The following is a 21,802-nucleotide window of genomic DNA, read 5'->3' on the forward strand; positions in this document are numbered from 1 at the left end:
CCCCCCCCGGCCGCCGCGCCTGCGCAAAGGGACGCGGCCTGCCTGCCGGTCGCGCCGCGTTAGCTGCTGGGCCGCGTTGCTGGAGGCTGCGGGCCGGGCCGGGCCCGCCACACGGGTGAGTGAGGGTCGGTGTCGGCGGCCGCCGCCTCGTGTCCCCAAGAGGGCCCTCGTGGAGCGCCCTCGGCGCCGCCCCAACGGGCCTCCACGCCGGCCGCTGCCCGGGTCTGCCGGTGGGGAAGCGGGGCCCCCGCGCAGCGGTACGTCCCCGCCCTCGCCTGCCGGGCGGCTGCGGTGCCGGACCGGGGGGCCGGTGCCGGGGCGTGTGCCCGAGGGGAGCCCCGCTGGGGCGGGCTGGGCTGGGCCGGGCCGGCGCGGGGTCCTCCGGGGCGCTGGGGCAGGGCTGGGGGGCACGGCGGGGTTAGCCTTCGCCAGGGGACGGCTGGAGAGAGGGACCCCTGACAGCGGGGGCAGGGTGGCCGACCGTGAGGTGTCAGGGATCCAGCAGCAACGAGAAGCGTGGCGTTATTTATTTTCTTAAATTTCGTATATTTTTATATCCCTGGGTGCCTCTAGGCGGGGTGAGGGGTGCGCTGGCGTAGGGCTGCGGTGGGGCGCCCTGGGGATGCCGGAGGGCCTTACGGGCCTTGCGAAGGCTTTTCCTTGTTTGCAGGGCAAGGATGAGTCTGTTTGGATCAACATCAGGCTTTGGGACAGGAGGGACTGGCATGTTTGGCAGTACAACTGCAGATAACCACAATCCAATGAAGGTATGTGTGTTATACCCCTGTGGGGACACTGTTCTGTGCTTTCATGTGTCACAGTAGTCCCTACTGACTCGCCCTATAGAAGCAATAGCATCTCGGTGCACAGTTTTCACATGTGTTTTCAATTTTTTTTTTCTTTTGTTCTTTATAGGATATTGAAGTAACATCTCCACCTGATGACAGCATATCTTGTTTAGCATTTAGTCCGCCAACGTTGCCGGGTAATTTCCTCATTGCAGGATCATGGGCAAATGATGTAAGTACTTTCAATCAAACCTATGGATGAATAAAGTGGTACTGTTAATGACTCAACTGCAAAATGTGATCCTAAACACTTGTGCCAGGGCACCTGAAAATCTTCCTCATTGTAGAATGCAAAATTTGTGTCTGGTGCCAAGACACTAACTTTTGACATTGCTGAACTGCTTCAGCTGAGAAATTCATTTGTGATCTCCTGAGAAGTTATTCCCCTGTGTGTTTCAAGCTTCAGCTCAGTATATATAGTCAGTGTTTTCCCTGTTAGTTTTTTGAGTTTGAATTTTCTTTTTCCTACTTGTTTGGGTTTTAGCTTCATTTTCTTATACAGTTAGGCTAACATAGTTATGTTTTGTCCGGTATAAGAACCATTAACACGATGGTAAATCATCCAGTTTGACAGTGAAATCTCAGAAAGGTTAAGATTCTAACCTTATTGAAGCTTGTTTGGATTGAAGGGTGAGATTCCAACTGGCACAAACAGGGAGGGAAGACAAACACAGGTGCTTTTTTTTAACTGTTCTGCTTGGTCTGTTGGCTGGAAGCCTGCAGCAGGTAGCTCCTTCCTAGCTGATGGTTAAGGGTTCTCCAGGAGAGCACTGGGAGGTGTTATGTACTCTTGAGGTGGAATTGAAGTTGTGGGGTTGCGTTGGGGCTGTACAGATAAAAGGAACATAATCAGAGAAAATAAGGTTTCACTAGTTCTGAAAAAAGCTTGGCGTTTATAATCATACTTTTCACTGGATAAACTAAGTCTGGGATCTTCAAGAAGTCTTTTTAAATTCTTGGTGTTAATATGTCTGTATGCGCTCCTCCTGTTACAGGTTCGCTGCTGGGAAGTTCAGGATAATGGACAGACAATTCCAAAGGCTCAGCAGATGCATACAGGGCCTGTTCTAGATGGCTGCTGGAGTGATGTATGTTCCAATTTAAAAATAAACAATTTTTACCAAAACTCTAAATAAATTGGCATGTGGTTTCCAGACAGACATGAATGCCACGGGTAGATGCAGCCCATGATTATTGTATAGACTTAAATGTGTGCTTAGTATGTCCTAATAGAATAGACTAATGTGGGTGTAAGAAGAGTAAAAGCAAGTTTAAAGTAAGAATGTCTCTTAAAGCTAGGCAATAGCTAGCAGTTTTCTCTTTTACAACAGTCATAAATGAATTTCTATTTTTATGTTTCTTCTTTGTCTTGCAATCTCTGTACATATTACATTAAATTTATGCTATTACTAGAAGAGAATAAGACTTGACAGTTTTCTAATACATAATATATGATAGAGCTGTTTAATCTCTTGGCCTTACTCGTCATTTTTAGGATGGGAGTAAAGTATTTACTGCTTCCTGCGATAAAACTGCAAAAATGTGGGATCTCAACAGTAATCAAGCTATTCAGATCGCACAAGTAAGTAAGCAAGCCCCAAGCCATTAGGTGGTGGGGTTTTTTTCTTTTCTGTTTTTATTAAAAGCTATCCTTATTAGCAAATCAAGCTAATGTTTAGTGCTTCTAAAGTAGATACTGCTGTATGGAGAAGAGGTTGTAGCGCACTTCTTATATTTTTGAGGTAATGAAGTTCACATGAATAGGGAGACCTGCAATCAGTGATTTGAATAACCTGTGCAGCTGTTTCCTCTCTTTTACTTGAGAGTTTTTTTGCCATTGCTGCAGTGATCTCACTAAGTCACCCTGCTGCATTATAGGGGAAAAAAAGTTTAATTTGCTTTCAGAAATGCCAGCTTTCTGCTGCAGCAGTAACAGGGATTGTGATTTACCTTCTCAATTTAGTAGTTAATGTCTGTTCATAGAATGTGTAGTTATGGTGGCTAAAAGGAGTAACCAGTTGTATAATTTAAAAAGTTAGTCCTTTTAATGATTACTTCTGGTATCTTATTTGAGGTGATAAAATTCAGATTCTCGGCCTTGATTTTAAAATTTTGTTGGTGCAGTTAACATAGGCCTTACTTCTGTAGCTGTTGTCAGAAGCTGGGGTTTTTTATTAGTTTAATACAGTACGTAATTTATTACAAAGTGTTGATTTTTAGCATGATAGATAATATCCTTTATAAATGAATAGAAAGTGCTGATGTTTGTAATTTTTATTTCTGCTGTGACAATCTTCCATATGTAGGGTGACTTGGTTGTAGCTCTTCATTTGTTGTGGTTTAACCCCAGCCAGAAACTAAATACCAGGCAGCAGCTCGCTCATTTCCTCCTCCACTCCAGTGGGATGGGGAGGAGAATTGGAAAGGAATATAAAACTCAAGGGTTGTGATAAGAACAATTTAATAATAGGAGGAAAAAACCAAACCAATAATAATAATAACTATAATTAATAAGAGGGAGAAGGGGAGAGGAAGGAAATCCAAAGGGAAGGGAGAAAAGAAAATAGGCAATGCACAGTACAGTTGTTCACCACCTGCTGACTGATGCCCAGCCAGTCCCTGAGCAGCAATCAACCATGACATCCCATGGTATGGAATACCCCTTTGGCTAGTTGGGGTCAGCTGTCCTGGCTGTGTCACCTCCCAGTTTCTTGTGCCCCTCCAGCCTTCTTGCTGACAAGGCCTGAGAAACTGAAAAGCCTTTCCAGTTAAACTTAATGTAAACACTGCTTAGCAACAGCTAAAAACATCAGTGTGTTATCAGCATTGTTCTCACACCAAATCCAAAACACAGCACTGCACCAGCTACTACGAAGAAAATTAACTCTATCCTAGGTGAAAGCAGGATGTCGTGTTGGAACCTTTGGTTTTTTAATGTGGGTGATTTTACAGCACGCAACAACACAGAAAGGTCGTGACCAACTGTTATCCTAACTGCTGTAACTGAAATAACGAATCACTCTTATTGGATGGATGAAAAGTATAAATACATACCAAAAGTATGAGGAGCATAAAGAAGGAATGTGGACTGTTAGTAAATGTATGTGTGTTTGTCTTTTTTTTTAATTCAGCATGATGCTCCTGTGAAGACTATCCATTGGATTAAAGCACCAAATTATAGTTGTGTGATGACAGGAAGCTGGGATAAAACTTTGAAGGTATGAGTTTTACCTGAACAAATGGACACAAAGCATGCTAGTAATTGGTGTATGTAAATATTTGTGAAGTGAAAATACTTTATTGACACTAATACAAACCAGATTACTGAAATAGCCTCACTTCACAGAGAGTTGTGGTATTCTGACTACAGACAAGAAAGAAACAACTTGGTACCAACTGCATTGTTTTTACTAAAGCAATTTAAATGATGTATCGTCAACTCCAAGCATTAGTTCATTTTTCTGTTTCCACCAGTTCTGGGATACCCGTTCACCAACACCTATGATGACGTTGCAGCTCCCTGAAAGATGTTACTGTGCAGATGTGGTAAGTCATGATTTACAGTACACTAGTGTCAGCTAGATGACTGGGTGTGTGAATGAACTGGGAGTCCCTTAAGCTTCAGTAGGTTAATACTAAATACTGACTGTTAGTATTTGATCTCTGTGATTTTAGCAGTAAAACATACACCGATCTTCTCGATCAGGCTCTGGAAGATGGGTATTTCCATCAGAGAAAACACGCTTAGTATCCTTTTAATGTCACAAAACCAAATCAGCACTAGGACTGACCTACCCTTATTTCTGGATGAGTTTTTATACTACTGTTGTGATTGACATTGGAAGAGTCACCTAATAATTAGAAGATTTTTGGTATGTTTAGTTTCTGAATGGTAGGGAAAAACAGATTGTTTGAAGGTATGTCTAGAAGTGAGCTCTTTTCCCCTTCCCCTTTTCTCTTTTCTCTTCTTCCCCTTTGCCTCCTTCCCCTCCCACCAGAAAACAGTCTAATTTCTTTAACTTCTTCAGGCATTTCTGTAAAATAATAAATAGAATTCTGCATCATGCAATTAACACAAGTGTGTCTCTTCCAAACTATTTTACAACCTTATCCAGGTTCATCCTATGGCTGCTGTGGCCACTGCAGAAAGGGGTTTGATAGTTTATCAGTTAGAGAACCAACCTTCTGAATTTAGAAGAATAGAATCTCCTCTTAAACACCAGGTAAATTGTAATACGCTTGTAATAAATATTTATACAGATTGTTGAAATTCTGGCCTTGCCATTGTTTTTTGTGAAAGCAAGCTGTGTTTCAAAACCAGGTTATCTTAGTGTGGCACATGTCCTGGATAGCCATTGACCTGTTACTGATTTTCGCAAGGTTTTAGAAATGTAAATACTGCGGCCCAAATTCTTAACAGAATGTGACCTATCTCTTGACCTTGTTTGTGGTTTTGCTTTACTTGCATTGATATATGTGATGTTTTGTGTCCCCATGGAAAACAGATACCATTCAGATAATCTGGCCTTCAAGACTCTTGTCTAAAGTCCTATCTTTTTCAAATTTAGCATCGCTGTGTTGCTATTTTTAAAGACAAAGTGAACAAACCTACTGGATTTGCCCTTGGAAGTATTGAAGGAAGAGTAGCTATTCATTATATCAACCCCCCAAATCCGTAAGTATCATTTAATAAAACATCCTTTCTTTATTGCTCGGTTTACAATGAGGAAAGTAAAAAGACCTTTTTCATTATTATTATTGTTATTTCCCCCCCCAGTGCAAAAGATAATTTCACTTTTAAATGTCATCGCTCCAATGGAACAAACACATCAGCACCTCAGGATATCTATGCTGTAAGTATTCAGCATACACCACTGTATCATGCAGGGCAGTATACACTCTTGATGTAAAATTGGCTATGAATTGTTCGTTCTCCTTGATGCTTTATCTTGCCTAAAGTTACCTTAGACATGTGTTTCAAGACTAGTCATACTTTAAGAGGAAAGACAAATTGTTTTACTTTCCTCAACAAGCACCAGATCAGCCATTCATTAAATCATCTTGGTGGAGATGACACTTGTTAATTTTGCTGATATTGAAACAATACTTAATATATTTGTGTAGTGGGGTTATGCATTGAATTTTTAGGTGCTACAAAAAAGATGATGCTTTCCTTGCTGCTTCTGTGGTTTTTGTTCAGTTGGTTTTCTTCCTCCGAGAGCATATCTGAAAATATTTAAAAAAAATAAGAACTCTTACTTGGAAAAAAAAAAATCTCTCCTGTGTGTTTACTCTCTAAGGATTCAGCACATCTGTTAGTGTTCCGATCATCTGTTCATATGTGTGGTGTTTTACACTGTGTTTTTTATGGTTCTGCAGGTGAATGGTATCGCTTTTCATCCTGTCCATGGTACTCTTGCAACAGTAGGATCTGATGGTAGATTCAGCTTTTGGGATAAAGATGCACGGACGAAGCTAAAAACATCAGAACAACTTGACCAGCCAATATCTGCTTGTTGTTTCAACCATAATGGCAATATATTTGCATATGCTTCCAGTTATGATTGGTCAAAGGTAAGAAAGGGTTAGATTCATATTCATACTAGCAATCAACAGCTAAGACTCCTTTTCCTATGAGGATTTCACTGTTCTTTATAAATAATAGCTGAACCTTTCTGATCTCACAAAATTTACAATGATCATTTTAGGCATCTGGTGAAATTTAACACTGAAGCAAGCGCATTCTTTGGTTTTTAGCTTCAGTTGGATAAGATTGCTAAACAATGCTATTATACAAATGTGGATGAGTAAAATGTCAATGACTTGATTTGGGAATTATTTTAGTTGCTGACCCACATTCTGCTGTGGGGAGTGTCATGGGGCAATGGGGCACCCTAACAGGTTCTCACACATCTCTTTGAAATGCACATCTCTGCTTCTTGTGCAGACTCTTAACTTAAAAGAGCACTGTGACTGTGGATATAAACACTTTAAACCAGTGCTTGAATTCCCTGGACTAAATTTCCAGTGCCACTCAGTGTAGCTTGCTGGTGGCGCTTATTTATGTATTTCTCTTCCAGCCTTGACTCAACAATAAATCATAGATGCAAGAGAATCACAGCAACCCATAATAGGTGGAAAATTAATTCTACTTAATAGTTTAAGTAGGGGAGTAGCAAAGTTTAAATGTAACAGATTTTAATGGAATGGCAACTTCCATGAAAAGTATTGCTTTCCTCTTAACTAGTGCTTTTAAATTTGAGGATAATCATCCTTGTGTTTTTGACTGAAATGAATGCAGAAATCGCACAGATCAACTTGACTGCATGCCACAAATAGAGCAAAATTTTCATTTACTGCGTTGTATCTGGTCTTCTGAACGTTGCCTGAAGTATGGTAACTTTGTTAGGAGCTAGGGCAGATGAATTCTGCTGTTCTAAATGCTTGGGTAGACTGCAATGGTAGATATGTACTGAGGTATCTTTCAGATCTGTAAACCAATACTAAGTAGTAAAACCAGTAGGTACTAAGTACTACCGTTCTAGAACCATTTCTGTCAAGTAGAGATAGTAATTTTTAAGTTGTGTGTTGAACTTTAATAGCTTTATTACTGTTTATTCTCCTCGATTTGAAAACTCTGTGTATTGAGTTGGTAATGTGTATGCAAATAATGTCAACATGCAAAATAGTATATTTGCATCTGCAGCTGGGAAACAGATATTTTTGCAGTTGCCTGTGGAACTTTTGCACTTTGAAAAAATGTGACCCTATTTCATTTAAAAGATAGAAAATACTATGTGAAACTGGGTGGCCATTAAAGTTTTAGTTTCTTCCCTGCAAAAAATCATATTGAGCTCTTATGCTGCATCTGTGAAGTAGAGCTGAGGGGTATGTAGTTATTTTTTTATGAAAAGTCTTTTTTAGACTTTAAAAGTGGATAAATGTCCCTTAAATTTTACTTTATATGCACAGTTCTTGTAAATACTTGTTATAGTAAGCTGTTTCTATTCCACCAATGTTGTCCGATATCTGGTCTTAAAAACCTTAAGATTAAATCTTAATAAACCAAACTAAAGAAATTTTCATATTCTAATATTCTAAAGTAATGCTGCTATTTATTATTTGAAGAGAGTAAATACAGATGATTTTTCTTTTTAGGGTCATGAATTTTATAATCCACAAAAGAAAAACTACATTTTTCTGCGAAATGCGGCAGAGGAGTTAAAGCCTAGGAATAAGAAGTAGTGAGTATGAGCGTGACTTGCGTTACTCTACTGGTTTTCTGCCATTCTTGCCTCTAGTCCACTGCTCTTCTGCCATTTGTGCCCTGTTGCACCACGGTTCAGTCAACTTTGGATCGCTAACATTTAGCAGGAACTGTGAAAATTACATTTAATGTATTCTGATTTGCTGGAGAAGTTGTTCAAATTAGATACTCCGATGTGTATGAGAAAGAGGCAAGTATTCATGGCTTAACCACTTCTCTTCCACAGCAATAATGTAATTGCAGCAAAATCTAAATCTGGGTTAGCTATTCCTGCTTAGAAGTGCAACCATTTGTATCTACGAATTTATTTTATTAGTACTACATTAAAATATGTTAACTGTAATAGTTCTGGAAAAGTTGTATAAATATTGTATTTTTTTGTAAGTACTTGAAGAATTACAAGTAATTCTTCTCAAAGGAGGCTTGTTGTTACCTATTGTTCAGGGGTTCTTCCGTTGCTTTCTGTTTTTTAAAATGGAAGCATTGCCTGCTGTATGCCAGGAAGATACGCTTTGCAAATTGTTTCCCTCATTTTTTGGACAAATTAGGTCGGTATGTAAGTGGCCAACAGCAGTGACAGAAACTCGAGACAGAAGATGGGCACAGTGCAGATGTTACTTCATTTTTTTTCTTATGCTCCAGCAACAGACATGACTCTTGAGCCAATTGTACTCATGCTTATTCTAGTTCCAAGGAGAAATTGCCAGCTGTGCCAAGTGGTGTGGAGCTCAGTAACATGAGCAAACCATTAAAGGTTTTGCTTTCTTCATGACCAAACCAATGTGTGCAAAGCACTTGTGGCCTAAACTGCTTTAAACCTGATACGTTTTTAGAGTTAAAAGTCGGTTCTTTTACATCTCTCCTTAACAATTTTGTGTCCTTTAACGGGGGATTCTGGACTGAAGAAAAGTACTCATTTTTGTATTAAGTAGAAAATAGTGCTGGTGAGTTTCATCCTGATCAAAAATGCTGTGAAACAAAACAAGTGGGTCTTTCTGACTTGAATCTACCACTGTTTACTTTTAACTAGCCAGTTGTATACATGCCAAAGTTTTCTTTTTAGAAGTGAATGCTTACTATTCCTGTTTAACTATTGTTTGTTTGATAATTAATAATAATGGGGAGGGGCGCATGTATAGACATACCTGTCATATTGTACAAATTCTCTGTAAAACTGTATGTTGCAACACTTATGGTTATGGATTCATGCTGCATTTCAAATAAAATTTTTACTAAATGCTTTTTTTATATTCAAAAGTTCTGTTATAATAACATGGGCAAGGTGGTGTGATTCACTTCTAAAAGCAGCTTCTTGTCTTTCACTGTAATTTAGACACATTTTCTGCAAATAAAATACTTTTCACCCAGCTGCTTGAGCTGGAAATCTAATACATTTTCCAGTTGCTATTTCATTATAAATTATTCCTGTGGTTTTGTGTCAAAGAATTAAGAGGACTACTGTGAAAGGCCTTTTGTTGAATCAATTTCCTTGCTATGAACACCTGAAAATTTTGTCTTCAGTATAAATGAATCATATAGTCTTCAAACTCTCTATAGCCTACTGGTCCTTTAACTTAAGACTCTCTTCTCTTTATGGTGTTCCATCATTTTTTGCTGCGTGCATATTTCTTGTCTGGTATGGTTGTATAGCTGAGGAAGGTCTGTGACTGTTGGCATTGTTTTGGGATGCTCTTTTCTGGGGTTTATTTCTCAAGATACTTGGGTTTTTTTCCTTACTTCCATGTTTTACATGGTTTTAGATTGCACGTTTGTGGACTATGTGTTTTCTTTAAGATAGGAAAGAATTTCCAGCAGCTACATCAATAGCTGGTCATTCGCCTAAACATTGCTTTTGGTTTTGGTTTTTTTTTTTTTTTTGAAGGTTGTTATTGCTATGTAGTAATCTTTGGTAGTTAGTGCATTTTTCTAGGCTTCTTGGTCAAATGAATGCCAACAGGCAATTGCAGGCTCAGGATTACAATTTTATTATTTTTTTGGTCACCAGTGATCACATCCATTTAATCTCCTCTGTGCAGAACTCCCACTGGTGTATCATCTGTTTCTTGTTTAAAAAAAAATACTTTTTTTTTTTGTTTAAATACTTAAGGTGAATGAGTGATGAGAAAACGGATTCACTCTAGTTCAGCAGGTGTGTTTCCACTGGATCTAATGGAGTTGCACCTACTTAAGCAGATACAGAGTTTTTGTTCAAAACACATTTTCGTTATGAGAAGCCAGCACTGTCTTTAAGTCTCCCTGCTTTGGTAATACAGTTCTGTAATAATATGCTGAGTACTTGTTCTCCTATTCGAATCTATTTCTTTTTGTCTGTTGGTGAGGTTTCAGAATCATGTAGTCATCACGCTAATTGTTCAGACTAGTCTTAGAAGGGCATATTTTCCTTTACGTTGCTGTGCATATTAGGTATATTCAATGGGGAGGACAGAGAACTTCGATTTTTTTTTTTTTTAATCCCCGCCCCCCCCCCCCCCCCCGGCCCGTTACCCAAGTTAAGAGAATGCTTTGGTAATTTACTCCTCCTTGGAATTATTGTGAGGTTCTGGTGTAAAGTACACACAGCTGTATCCCTTCAAGCATCAAACATGTAGTAAGAGCTTATTCACACACAAATAAGTGTTAGCGCATGTTCTGGAAATGTATCAACTTGCTATTCTGTGGCAGTTACCTGTCCAAAAAAATGTGAATGAAGAATGTAAGAGTCTAGTGTGCACCCAGAGATAATTGTAGGAATGTTAGATTTATAGAATAACTTCTTTTCATCAATTTTTTTGAAAACTTGCTGTCAATGTTTGTGTGTTATTGCAGAAAAATTATCTTCGGTAATAAGTAGCAACTCAGTTAAGCCTTCCGCCAAATGGATACATTTATAATAAACATTTTCAGATAAGCTATCTTAACCTTCCCCGTGCTAGCCTCATGTGTTGGTGGTCTTGAATGTTGGTTTAATGAAGTGTATTTCAGAAAATTAAGCAACTGACAGAAAGTTTGTGTGCTAAAGCCTTTCACAAATGAAAGCAAGCCGTGTTTGCACAATGGCAAGCAGGCAGAGTATCCCAGTTTACCATCTGTCAGATGAAATGCAATAGCTGAATGGGTGAGTACTCCAGCCTGGCTCCTAGGCTAGGAAAACGGGTTAGTTTGAGTCATTCTACACAGAAGTATGGATTTGGGATAGAGGTGGGGTTAGGTGGGAAACTTCAATAAAACTATTGCTTAGGCCTTCATTCATTAGGCATTCAGTTTAGATGTGATTAAATGCTGTTTACACATTGTCTGCAAAGGCAACTGCCCCCTATAAGGGTTTGTGTCAAACTGCTCTCAGAAGGTTTGTGCTGTCTGGCCTTTGAAACACTGGCAGCCACTTCTCGCTTGCTTTTCTGCTGTTGCTGTTTGCAGAGATGAACCAGGGCAAAAGGAAATGTTAAGGCTGATGCTGTTATGTTTTTACGTACCCAGACTGGCTAGCTACATGTCATTTGCAGCCTGGGGTAAGACTAACTGCTTTCAAAAGTTTTTGATGGAGGTTGACTCTGTAAAACGTTTTCCCTAGGCTGTTCAGCTCGCCTGCCGGGGGCGAGTCATCCTCTAGCGCTGCCACACAAAATAACGAATGGAACCAAGTCAGAATAAACCCCATTCCCTAATACAATGTTCAACGCTGGCGGGTGCAGCATGCGCAGAAGGCTTTGGAAGTGCATTTCAAGCTGTTATGTAGATCTCCTGCCGTGCCAGGAGATGGCAGGCATTGATGGCTCCTTAAGCGCTGCTGTAGCACAGCGCAGTCCCTGGCCGTATGGAGCTGTCCCAAAATCCGCAGAGAATGGAGGAAGATAACATGCAAAGTGGAAATACTTTTTAATTTGAGTTTTACAGGCGTGTAAATGATGCCTATCCATAAATACAAACCTTTTTATAACAAACGGAGAGATGCTCTTTTAGCTGCTCAGAGACACCTCTGCCCGGCTGCCTGAGTTTTGGGGACCCAGGTAGCCTTAAAGGTGTCGGTAGCATGTTGGGGGACCAGACATTTAAGGAGTTTAGCATGTGGTGAGGGTGGAGCTGAGTGCGTTAGCATATGAGCTGGACTGTTGGTTACTAGTGTTCTAATTAACTTCCTGTTTTGAGAAAAATCTTAATAATTTAGCTGGGTTTCTCCTATCATAGGAGACTGTAGGTTTAAAACTGGTGAGCAGCTCTAGGGTTTTTTTTTCCTAAACTCGATTTCTTGAAGGCAGAAAGAAAAAAAGCCAATAAAAATACTTCACTAAGAACCAGACAGGTAAGCTCAGTGATAAGCTCTTAAAATGAAGGGCTCTTTTTTTTTTTTTTTTTAATTTTATTTTTTATTTTCAAAAATTTTGAAATGTCATCTCTTTTTCTATTTTCATTTTCAAAGCTGAGAAATGCACAAGATAATGAGAGGAAGAAATATTCTTGAATTACAAGATTTGAATATTTTTTTAAATTGCTTATTTAGCCTATGTAGCTATTTTTTCCCTGGGCCATGTGTGCCCAGTAGCCCTGTTCCTGACCTTAGCATAACTAACGCCATTTTATAAGGCAAGTAACCATTCTTTATGACCGAGTGTGTCATGTATCTGTTCCCTTTCCTTATCAGGCCCTGAAGGTCCTGTGAACCAAGCAGACAAACCAAATGGATTTCTTCTTCCCCTGCTGGCTGGCCTCAAGGCTCCTGGCCACCTTCCTTGCTAGCCTTGAAGGTCGCAGATGCCTGGCCAGCCTGGTGTTGGTGACCCCATCGCTGAGCAGGGAAGCGCAGCAGCACACAGCGCTGTCTGTAAAATCAGGCAGTTGCAAGTCCTACCTGGGCACCTTGGACCCAAACTGCTGCTGCTGGACAGTGAGACCCTGTGGCCATGGATGCTTCCACCATCATCTGCTTCCTCCAAGGCTGAGTAACTTGTATTCTTTTATATGAACTTTGAATCTAGATTGTTATATTCGTACAGCAAACCACATATTAAGATCTGACCCAATCTGCAGATGGCCCAGGTGATAAGAAACTACAAGGTAAGTTGTATTATAAATTCTGTATTATGCTACTTATAGGCTGTACTATATTGACTCTACTTGTAGAAATCCTGTGCCATTCCAACAATGAATTCTGTGCTACACTAATCGTAGTATCCCATTAAGAAAATAAAGCTTTAACTGTAACTATGATGTAGTGCCATCATCATTCCAGCAAGGCTGCCTAAAAAAACCTGTCTGTCCCCTTTGTGACAGGAGTAATTTGAAAGAACACCCCCCCCACCCCCCCCACCCCCAGTAATATTTGTATTGACAGAGCGTTGTCTGAACACCTCAGGCTGTGAGCTGGAGCTGCTAGAACTGTGTATTTCATCCTACAGCTCACATTCAAACAGCTGAAAGCCATCTGTTCTTATCTCCAGTTAAGCTTAGATTTATGTAAGGGCAGTACGGAGACCATCCTACTGCTCTGAGCAATAGGACAACCATTTTAAATGTGGAAGTTGCTACCACTCTTCCCTTGCCAGGTCAGAATAAACGAAGCACGGCGGCTGGCTGGCTGTGATGGCTTCAGCAGGCAGATGCTCGTGCTCTCATTGTGCGGTATGATCTGCGTACACATGGAGTAGCCCGTGCTCCCAAGAACCTGCAGCAGGAAAGGAGCTCCTGAGAATACAGCTGCTGGAGTGGCACTCTGGGGTACCACAGCTACAAGTGTTATGAATCCGAAGGTGCCCTGGGCAGGTGCCGCTGGACGCAGCAGCAGGGGCTGGAGTCAGGCTGGCAGACAGCTACTGCAGTTTGGTCAGCCTCGTTCCCCAAATGCAAAGCAAGCCTTGTACCTGCTGCTGAAACAGGGCCAGTGCTACACTGGGGAAAAGGAATTTGTGCTGTTTAAGACTTGCTTGTAAGGTAACATGAGACAGAGGCAGTATCACAAGGGGGGGCGTGTGCCTCGGGAGCACTTGTGCATTGACAGAGCAATTCCCAATGTTTGTGTTGCATCAGTTCTGCAAATACTTATTACAGTGCATAAGACACAATACCCGTCAACGTTAGCTTTGTAAAGAGAGACCGTTTTCTTCTGTTGACTAATTATCCACCGAATATATTCAGTTTGAAGAGACACTTCAATAATTTAGCAGGCATGTGCCAGGTAATATAGGAGCTTTTGTCTTACGAGTGGCATAGATCTTCAATCATGTGTAACTCAATCTCTGGCTTTATGTATTCAAGGAAGTGTTTCATATAGCTCCTGTATCAAGTGCCACTGAAAAGCAGGCCTAGATAAAAGATTAAGGTAATGCTCTTAACTGTGAATAGGGCAAGTTTACCCCTTAATGTCCAGTATATCTTTTGCAGGCAATACAGCTTTATACATATGAAATGTATATGCTGAGATCTGATGATGAGTTTGTTGTAATAACAGAAAAATGCTGGAAACTGCACGTTAAATACCCAGGTCGGTTAAGTCTCCTTATGTTATGGTGTATGAACCAATGCTTTGTAGTTTGAAACTGAATGCTTTCTGTCATTAACGTTTCTTAAATGCAGATCGTTAGTGCTGCACAATTTTGGTTTGCTGGACCAGATGAGGACAATGGTAATGTTCAGTTCCTGGGAACACTATAAGGCAAAACTCAAGTAATGGGTTTTCTTCAAACCCTCCCAAGGTACCTAATCACAATTGTGCCATCTCCCAGAAAGTTGTGAGTTCAAATGTCCTTTTCCTGAGCCACTGTCAACTCTGTAAAGTGCAGAGATAATGCAGTAGCTCAAACTACTCTCAAATGACTAAAACCGGAGTTAAAATACAATCTTTTTTTTTCTTTGGAAGGACAGCTGTCTGCCATGCTCCAGCTGTCCACCATGCTCCTGCTGTAACAGAGTGGGATTTATAAGAGCTCAAAAGGACGGATATCACTTACTGACAGGTAATTGCTTTCTGCAGGTATCTGACTCTTTTCCTTGGAGATTTTTTTCTACATAAAGTTCATTCATAGTCTGAAGCAGCAGGGTTGCAGACAGTAATTGGTTATTTATGCATTAATGTTTAATTTATGGAACAGTACCTATACATTTGTAAAGAACCACTTTCACATCTGTTGAATGTTGTCAGACCAAACATTAGTATGTAGCATTTCAGAAACACATTCACTGGACTGAAACGAGTTTTCACAAAAACACAAAAATATGGAAGGTGTGTATTAAAAGAGAATAGCTCAGCAAAACCTTTTCATTGAACACTTCTCCTATTGAGCTTTTCTTCAACCGTTGGCAATTCAAGCCATTCTGTAACGCTGCCCTATGTCTTTCACAATAGCTTAGGTCATCCAGTCCATCATCTGAGCACCTTTCTTTGGCAGTCCTGCCAGCAGCAGTGGGGAAATGAAAAAGAAGGTGATTGAACTTTCCTAACTATTCTGAACATGGCTTGGCCCAAGGAAAGGTTCCCCAGTAGTAACTTGCCTATCACGGAGTCATCTGAGAACCTACTTGCTACCACCTGGCTCTGACTAGGCCTCCTTATCTCCATGAACAGTGCTGCCAAAGCTGCCCTTTGGTAAGGAAACTTCAGAAAAGCTGGGTTTTCTTCTTGTTGGCTGATGAAAATGTTCTTTGAGGCTGGTCTCCTTTAGCACCCCCAGGCTGGCAAAAGGAAAAGCATACTCCAGGAAAGAGGATGGATTTCCTGATTTAGTACCAATCTATAGGCTTCATCCATAAGCTTGACTTGACTTTAAAAATACAGATCAACTGACCTATCGACCTTCTTGTCTTTCTGAGAATGTATGTAATGCCTACCCTCTTTATTGTCTTATGCTCTTCTCTATGTGCTTGCCCACTAACTGAGAGCACGATGTAGTGGCTGGGCTGTGATTTAGGAGGGAATGGCCTGCCTTCGTTTCAGTTGTCACATTCAGCTGATGTCATTGTCCTCCTGTGATGGTGAGGACATCATATTGCTGGCAATTGCCTGTTGAACTGTTGATGGCTTTTCCTCATCAGCGATGGCTGCGATGCTCCAGCCGGCTGCTGTGGGTGTTGTACTATAAGGGGCTGGATGGCATCACCCGAGTGAGATTTGACCCTTGTGGCCTGCGACTGTGCTGCCCTGTGGCAGTGCGGTGACGGGGATTTTTGTAAAAGGCACATTTCAGGCCTTTTGGGAAGTAGAAACCAGAATCATTCTGCCCAGACTGCTGTCCAGGTAACTGTGTTTTTCATTTTAAATACCTTTGCAGGCTCCATGGATATAGCTTTTGTTTCCAGTGCTGATATGTTGTTTTGATGTCTTGACAGCTCAATTGTGTTCATATCCTGTTCAGAGCCCCTGCAACGGATCTTTGCTGCCTTGTGTTTGAATAGAGTAGACATGGCAACTAGAAGGCTCTAAGAGTTTCTAACTAAACCTGTAAAGAAGTTTAATTACATACCATGCCTATCTTTTTTTTTTTTTTTTGTGTGTGTGTGTGTGTATGGTATTCTCACTTGGCCAGGTTCATTGTGGGTGTTAAATACCTTCTAAAAGTATGAGAAAGTGGAAGAGTGATATCAGAGTAGATGTAGATGGATTATTTATCTTATTGGATGTGACAAGGCAGAAGAGTCTGTATTAGTAAAGTGTGAAATACAGCAACCTGGAGAAGAGAACAGCACTAGATTAAGGAGGCGATCCAGATGGGTGACACCTGGCTGTGCTCACTATGGGAAGTTGGATAGAAAGGGCCCACCTGAGGTCTGATCCAGTGCTGTTGATGTGTTCCAGCTCTGAATTCACTTTTCTTCAGCTGTTAAGAATGTCTGTTATGCCCATACAACTGTGTTGTCTGTCCTAGAGCTGAGACATCTTGTTCAACATTCTGTGTCCTGACTACTCCCTGGTTGGAGTGGGTGGGCAGTTCCTGCTTGGTTTGTGCTACCAGCGTTAGGTGTAATCCCATGAAAAGGTCCTGGGTGTGGAAAAGGGATGTGGCCCTGGCAGCTTTGGCAGAGATTGTTAGGAACTTTCTGGAATTTTCTTTTCCCTTTTTTTTTGATCAGAAAATACCACTTAGTTTTAATGTAATGGCTCAACAAATATTTGAAAAAAAATATTATTAATACTGTTTCAAAATACCTGAAAATTTCTGCTTCCTTCCCTTAAAGAATACAAAATGATTCATTCCTCATTTTAAAATGCAGTTTATGTTTTTTCAAAACACTAACAAAAGTAGGAAGTTACAAATAATATTTTCCCAAAGTACAACATAAAATTGAAATAGTGAAAACATTTGTTGAACTATTTTGAGATGCAAGATTTGCATTTGACTCAAATGGAATGTGTTTTCTAAATGAACTTTTTCAGGGAGGAAAACCCTTTTGTCTGATAATTAAATCCCAGCCTGAGAGAGGTGGGACAATACTTCCATTAGAGCAAGACAGAATTTCTGTGCAGAAATTGAGGAGAGGAACAGTATCTGTATTGGAGGTTGTGTTCAGGAGACAATGACTAGTGGGTTTGTGTCTGTCTTTCCCTCCCTTCTCCCCATGCTCTGCTCAGCCTTTCAGATTTGGGATACCTGACCCTGTCCCTGAAGAGGTTCTTCCTCCATGGCATTGCCAAGGTAAATTTGAGGAAATGGGCAGTATTTTGTCCTATGTATTCAATGTTTTTCTGACATCGCCTAGTGCTGTCAGTAGCAGGAAAACGTTTGCTGGATCCCTCTTTCTCTTACAGCTTCTGTTCACCATTATTTACTACCGATGGAGGAGCTGTGGATATCTGGATAGAAACTTCTGGTCCAGAAACCAACATGAGTCGTTTGCTTTGTCCTGTTCCTTTCCTGCCTTCTCCTACAAAGGAAAGAAGAAACTAAAGTAAGCTCGTGCAGGGTTTCATGGATTTGTTGCATGATTTAGTTGCAATATGAACATCACAGCACTTTTCATTAGTTTATTCACTAATAGGCCAAAAAGCGACTATCCCCAAGGTCGCAGGGAAGGCAAGGGTTACTATTGCTCTAGGCCAAGAGTTTACAATACTGATGATAACAAAACTATTTGGTATAGATGCCAACAATGCCAGAAAGCAAGTCACTATTCTAATCAAGGACAGTATTTTCACTGCTCAGAAAGCCAGCCCAGCTCTCTGCTGTCCAACCATGACAATCCCTGTTTGGCAGGCCCGACCAGATCTACAGCACCCTCGGTGCATTCTCATTCCAGCTCCCCACGCTTTGCCAGGACTGGGTAGTCTGTTTGCCTGGGACATTCACACACACAACTCCCAGGAGGCTACCGATGATAAACAGCGTGCTGCAGATCACGGAGGAGAAATTGCCCAAGAGCAGAGTAACCAGCGCCACTTTGCTGATACCAGCACCAATAAATGTAGGTTTGACTACTCCAGGTGTACTGCAGCACATGTGCACCACTAGCCCACTGAAGCACCCTTCCTTGCTGAGCCAGTCCTTGGTCCCAGACGGGTGGTTCGTTCTTCCCCTGTGACAGGCATGACAGACACAAGAGCATGTGGAAGAAGGGCCAAGCTACTGCAAGCAGCTGAGGCTCCAAGAAACTCAGGAAAGGGTGATGGTGGCGGTGTGAGCTGCAGGGAGTCTTCCTGCCACAACTCATCTGGTAGAGAGAAGCAAAGGAAGCTCTGACAGTGGCAGCACCCAGCAGTAGCAGTGGAAATCCATCCAGTGGACTTTGATTCCTAACATTACCTGTTGCTCCTGGGAAGTGCAGGGCCAGAGCAGCGGCAGGGAGAAACAGCAAGCTCTGGACACATACCATCCATAAAGAACAAAGCACAACGTTCCTGAATGTGGAAGTCCAGTCTTTGCTGATAGTTGCAGGTGTATGATCAATGTGATGGCACAGACTCTTGGTTTCATTGGCCATTATTCTTCTTATGCCTGTTTTTTATTTAGACTCCTATCCAAGGCTTACATTGCAGCTCTGCTTTCCTGCTGTGGCAAGACCCTCCAAGCAGCTATGAGCTCTGCAATTTCTCTCCCTAAACTCTGTTTAATTTTTAGGGAATCCTGTTAGCTGCTGCCGTGATTCAGTTTGTCCTTTGTCATGGTACAGACACACAACTTTCATTTTGCAAAGGGATGTCAAAATGGGAAGGCAGGACAGTTTGGAAAAGTAGAACTAGTCTTTAGGACATTTCTTTTCACCACTCTCTCCAAAACGTGTGTGTGTGTTCCAGCAGAGTCAGGTGTCCCATTTGTTGCTTCTGTCAATCCCAGATTTACCAATGTTCGTATCCATGTAACATCTTAGTATGTTATCGCAGGTTGCTTGCATCATTCAGATCATTCTGTGACCACTAGAGCTGATCGTCTGCTCCTGCGTAACTAGTGTAGCCAGCAAAGGAAATAGAGCTTACTCAGCATCCCCAGTACTGAAATACTTCAGAAGAGGAAATAGTCCTGTTGGAAGATTCCTACCAAAACAAAACTCTATTCAAAAAGCAGTCCTGATTAGGAACATCCTCTACTCGAGTATTTTGTTACAAGTGGCCCAAAGGGGAAGAATTTTTATTTTTTAATTCTTGTTGCAGCAGCAGCTCTGAGTTAAGCAATGCTCATGGTGTGTTCAGGGCATCAAAGCAGAAAATCTGAGACAAAGGGTCCAGATGCAGAATTTCCTGCTATAACCTAAACCAAATGCCACTGAATGCAGCGTCCCTCAAGATCTCCCAGCTACGCTACTGTTCACAGCCTAGCTGGTGGCCAGCATCCAGACTGAGCATTAGTAAAACTAACAAACCAAACAGTTCCCACAGTAAGTCCCTTGCTCTCCGGCTTACTTATTTAACTGCGGAGCTTCTAAGAGGGTTGTTTCATCTACTCTTGTTGCAATAACCAGTAAGTGGGTATCCATGACAAAACCAAAGGGCACCACCCTACAGCAACGAAGTCTTGGCTAAGCAGCAGCAGAAACTGAAAAAGGTCAGAGCTCCACAGTAGCCCTGCTCCATTTTAAAGATAAAAACCCATCGGTTTCATAGAATCATAAATTGTTTAGGTTGGAAAAGACCTTTAAGACCATTGAGTCCAACTGTTTCCTAAGAAGTGAGGGAGGGTCTTCAATGGCTTTCACGTCAGATCTGGGCTGTCTCAACAGAATTCTCCCAAAGACACCAGGGGAAGAAAGGGAAATGCTCAGACAAGTACACAAGGAGAGCACAACAGAACTTCACTGACATTCATTCTACCTCTGCCTCCCAAGGCAGAGACAAGGACAGAAAAGATGGCAGAGGGCAAGGAACAGGGCTAGCGCTGCTCCTCCAATGAATATGCTACTCTTTCCCCATCTCTCTGTCCTGTTCTTGTGTTCCCAGAGCTACAACTCTCTCTGCCATAACTTGTGTTTTTTCCTTTAGACAGGGACCGTTTCTACATGGTTCTGTACCTGGATGGTCTTGCAGTGCCACCTTCTCTAAGATTTTCAGTGGAAGCCAGGATGCTTGGCTTGGTGATCTGCAGCTGCTCCATTTCGTCTTGGATACTGCTGGTGAAGTCCACCAGAAGGAGCCTTTGTGTATCAGTTTTGCATAAGCCTCAAGGAATAGATTAACATGTAAGTAAAAAAGCCAGTGAGTTCTCTGAACTATGTTGAGTTATCATAAAATTAATCTTCCCAATCTGTATGAGGAAAGGATGCTCTGGATTTGCAATACAAATCCTATACATTAATATGGATGGTTGGACACCGCTGCTAGAGATGACTTTAATCCCAGCCATCTCATTGATTGACCAGTGTTTTATTTCTTAATAACTACAGAGAACTAAATACAGCCCTACAACAGCATGTATCGGATATGTGTTCCCCTTTTTGCTCGCAGTCTGCTTCAGATTTGTGTTAAGCATTGTGCAGCGTTCCCCAAGGCAGCTTCGTACCTTGAGATGCGCCTGTCTCTGCAGGAGCGCTCTTTGACCAGGGAAACTTGAAACATTCTCTTCTTGGGTACTCTCCTGTGATTTTACTACAATAAATGTATCAGCAAATCAGCTCTGTTGAACTCCTGCAGTTTTGATCTGATGGCTGGATTTAATCTGTCAGTGTTTTGGGGAGGATGACTGCTTATCAGAAGAATGAGGGGGAAAAAATTTAAAAAATTTAAAAATCAGTTCCCATAAAGTTACCCTTACTTGCGCTCTCTTCTCTTCTCTTCTCTGCTGTGTTTGTGGTAACAGCTCATCAGACCCTGTGCTTGTAATATCTGTACCATGAGACTGCAAGAGAACTTCTGTTCCTCTAGGAAAGAACAGGAACTGGGATTCCTCCTCTGAGAGATGTGGGGCTCATGCCTGAAGAGGATGTATGTGATGTTTTTCTCCCCGGGACCAATGTAATCATCGAGAACTGAAATACTTCTGGTAGCTTTTGCGAACTCTGTGAGCCTTGCCTTCTTTGCAGAGGAGCCAGAGTCTATGTGGACGATTTGAACCTTTGCCATCATTTGGAGCAGAATGAAGCTCTGTAAAAGGACAGCGACTGAATGCCAACTGGGTTGTCATTAGCCCGGGCGGCCCAGGAAGCAGCTGATGTGCAGTTTGTGGTGGAAGTCATGCAGACACAAGGGGTATGACTCAGTGATGGAGAGGCCCCGGCCTCTGGCTGTATTCCAGACTGAAGGTGGATTCTGGGCTTGCTTTCGGGATGGACCAGGGAC

General features: G+C 41.5%; 1 protein-coding gene and 2 long non-coding RNA genes across 5 annotated transcripts; all 3 read left to right on the forward strand.

Moving 5' to 3' along the window:
• The first annotated feature begins 11 nt into the window (after nt 1-11).
• Nucleotides 12-9,357, forward strand: RAE1 (ribonucleic acid export 1). Its single transcript, XM_056354646.1, has 12 exons — nt 12-115; nt 671-767; nt 916-1,020; nt 1,844-1,936; nt 2,344-2,430; nt 3,980-4,066; nt 4,323-4,394; nt 4,964-5,071; nt 5,417-5,523; nt 5,626-5,701; nt 6,228-6,422; nt 8,007-9,357. Exons 2-12 carry the CDS (start codon nt 678-680, stop codon nt 8,091-8,093), a joined length of 1,107 nt encoding a protein of 368 aa, XP_056210621.1. The 5' UTR covers nt 12-115; nt 671-677; the 3' UTR covers nt 8,094-9,357.
• Nucleotides 9,358-12,586: 3,229 nt separating this feature from the next.
• On the forward strand, nt 12,587-17,143 carry LOC130156104 (uncharacterized). 3 transcript variants are annotated; one of them, XR_008824324.1, is made up of 4 exons: nt 12,587-14,590; nt 14,683-14,801; nt 14,971-15,062; nt 15,452-17,143. It is a non-coding gene; the product is annotated as an uncharacterized LOC130156104 (long non-coding RNA). The 3 variants fall into 3 exon arrangements; XR_008824325.1 differs by having other exon boundaries at nt 12,587-14,801; nt 14,966-15,062; XR_008824323.1 differs by having other exon boundaries at nt 12,587-14,801.
• Nucleotides 17,144-17,672: 529 nt separating this feature from the next.
• On the forward strand, nt 17,673-21,733 carry LOC130156103 (uncharacterized). Its single transcript, XR_008824322.1, has 4 exons — nt 17,673-17,735; nt 17,849-17,988; nt 20,510-20,706; nt 21,324-21,733. It is a non-coding gene; the product is annotated as an uncharacterized LOC130156103 (long non-coding RNA).
• The last annotated feature ends 69 nt before the right edge of the window (nt 21,734-21,802 follow it).

The sequence above is a fragment of the Falco biarmicus genome, chromosome 10 (assembly GCF_023638135.1).
Source record: "Falco biarmicus isolate bFalBia1 chromosome 10, bFalBia1.pri, whole genome shotgun sequence".
In the NCBI taxonomy this organism is placed as follows: Eukaryota; Metazoa; Chordata; class Aves; order Falconiformes; family Falconidae; genus Falco; species Falco biarmicus.

Excerpts from the sequence above, each read along its gene's own strand:
- RAE1 (XM_056354646.1), top strand. The coding sequence starts at position 678 with ATGAGTCTGTTTGGATCAACATCAGGCTTTGGGACAGGAGGGACTGGC. Across the intron at positions 768-915 it reads ATAACCACAATCCAATGAAG|GATATTGAAGTAACATCTCC; the intron begins GTATGTGTGTTA and ends TGTTCTTTATAG. Across the intron at positions 4,395-4,963 it reads GATGTTACTGTGCAGATGTG|GTTCATCCTATGGCTGCTGT; the intron begins GTAAGTCATGAT and ends AACCTTATCCAG.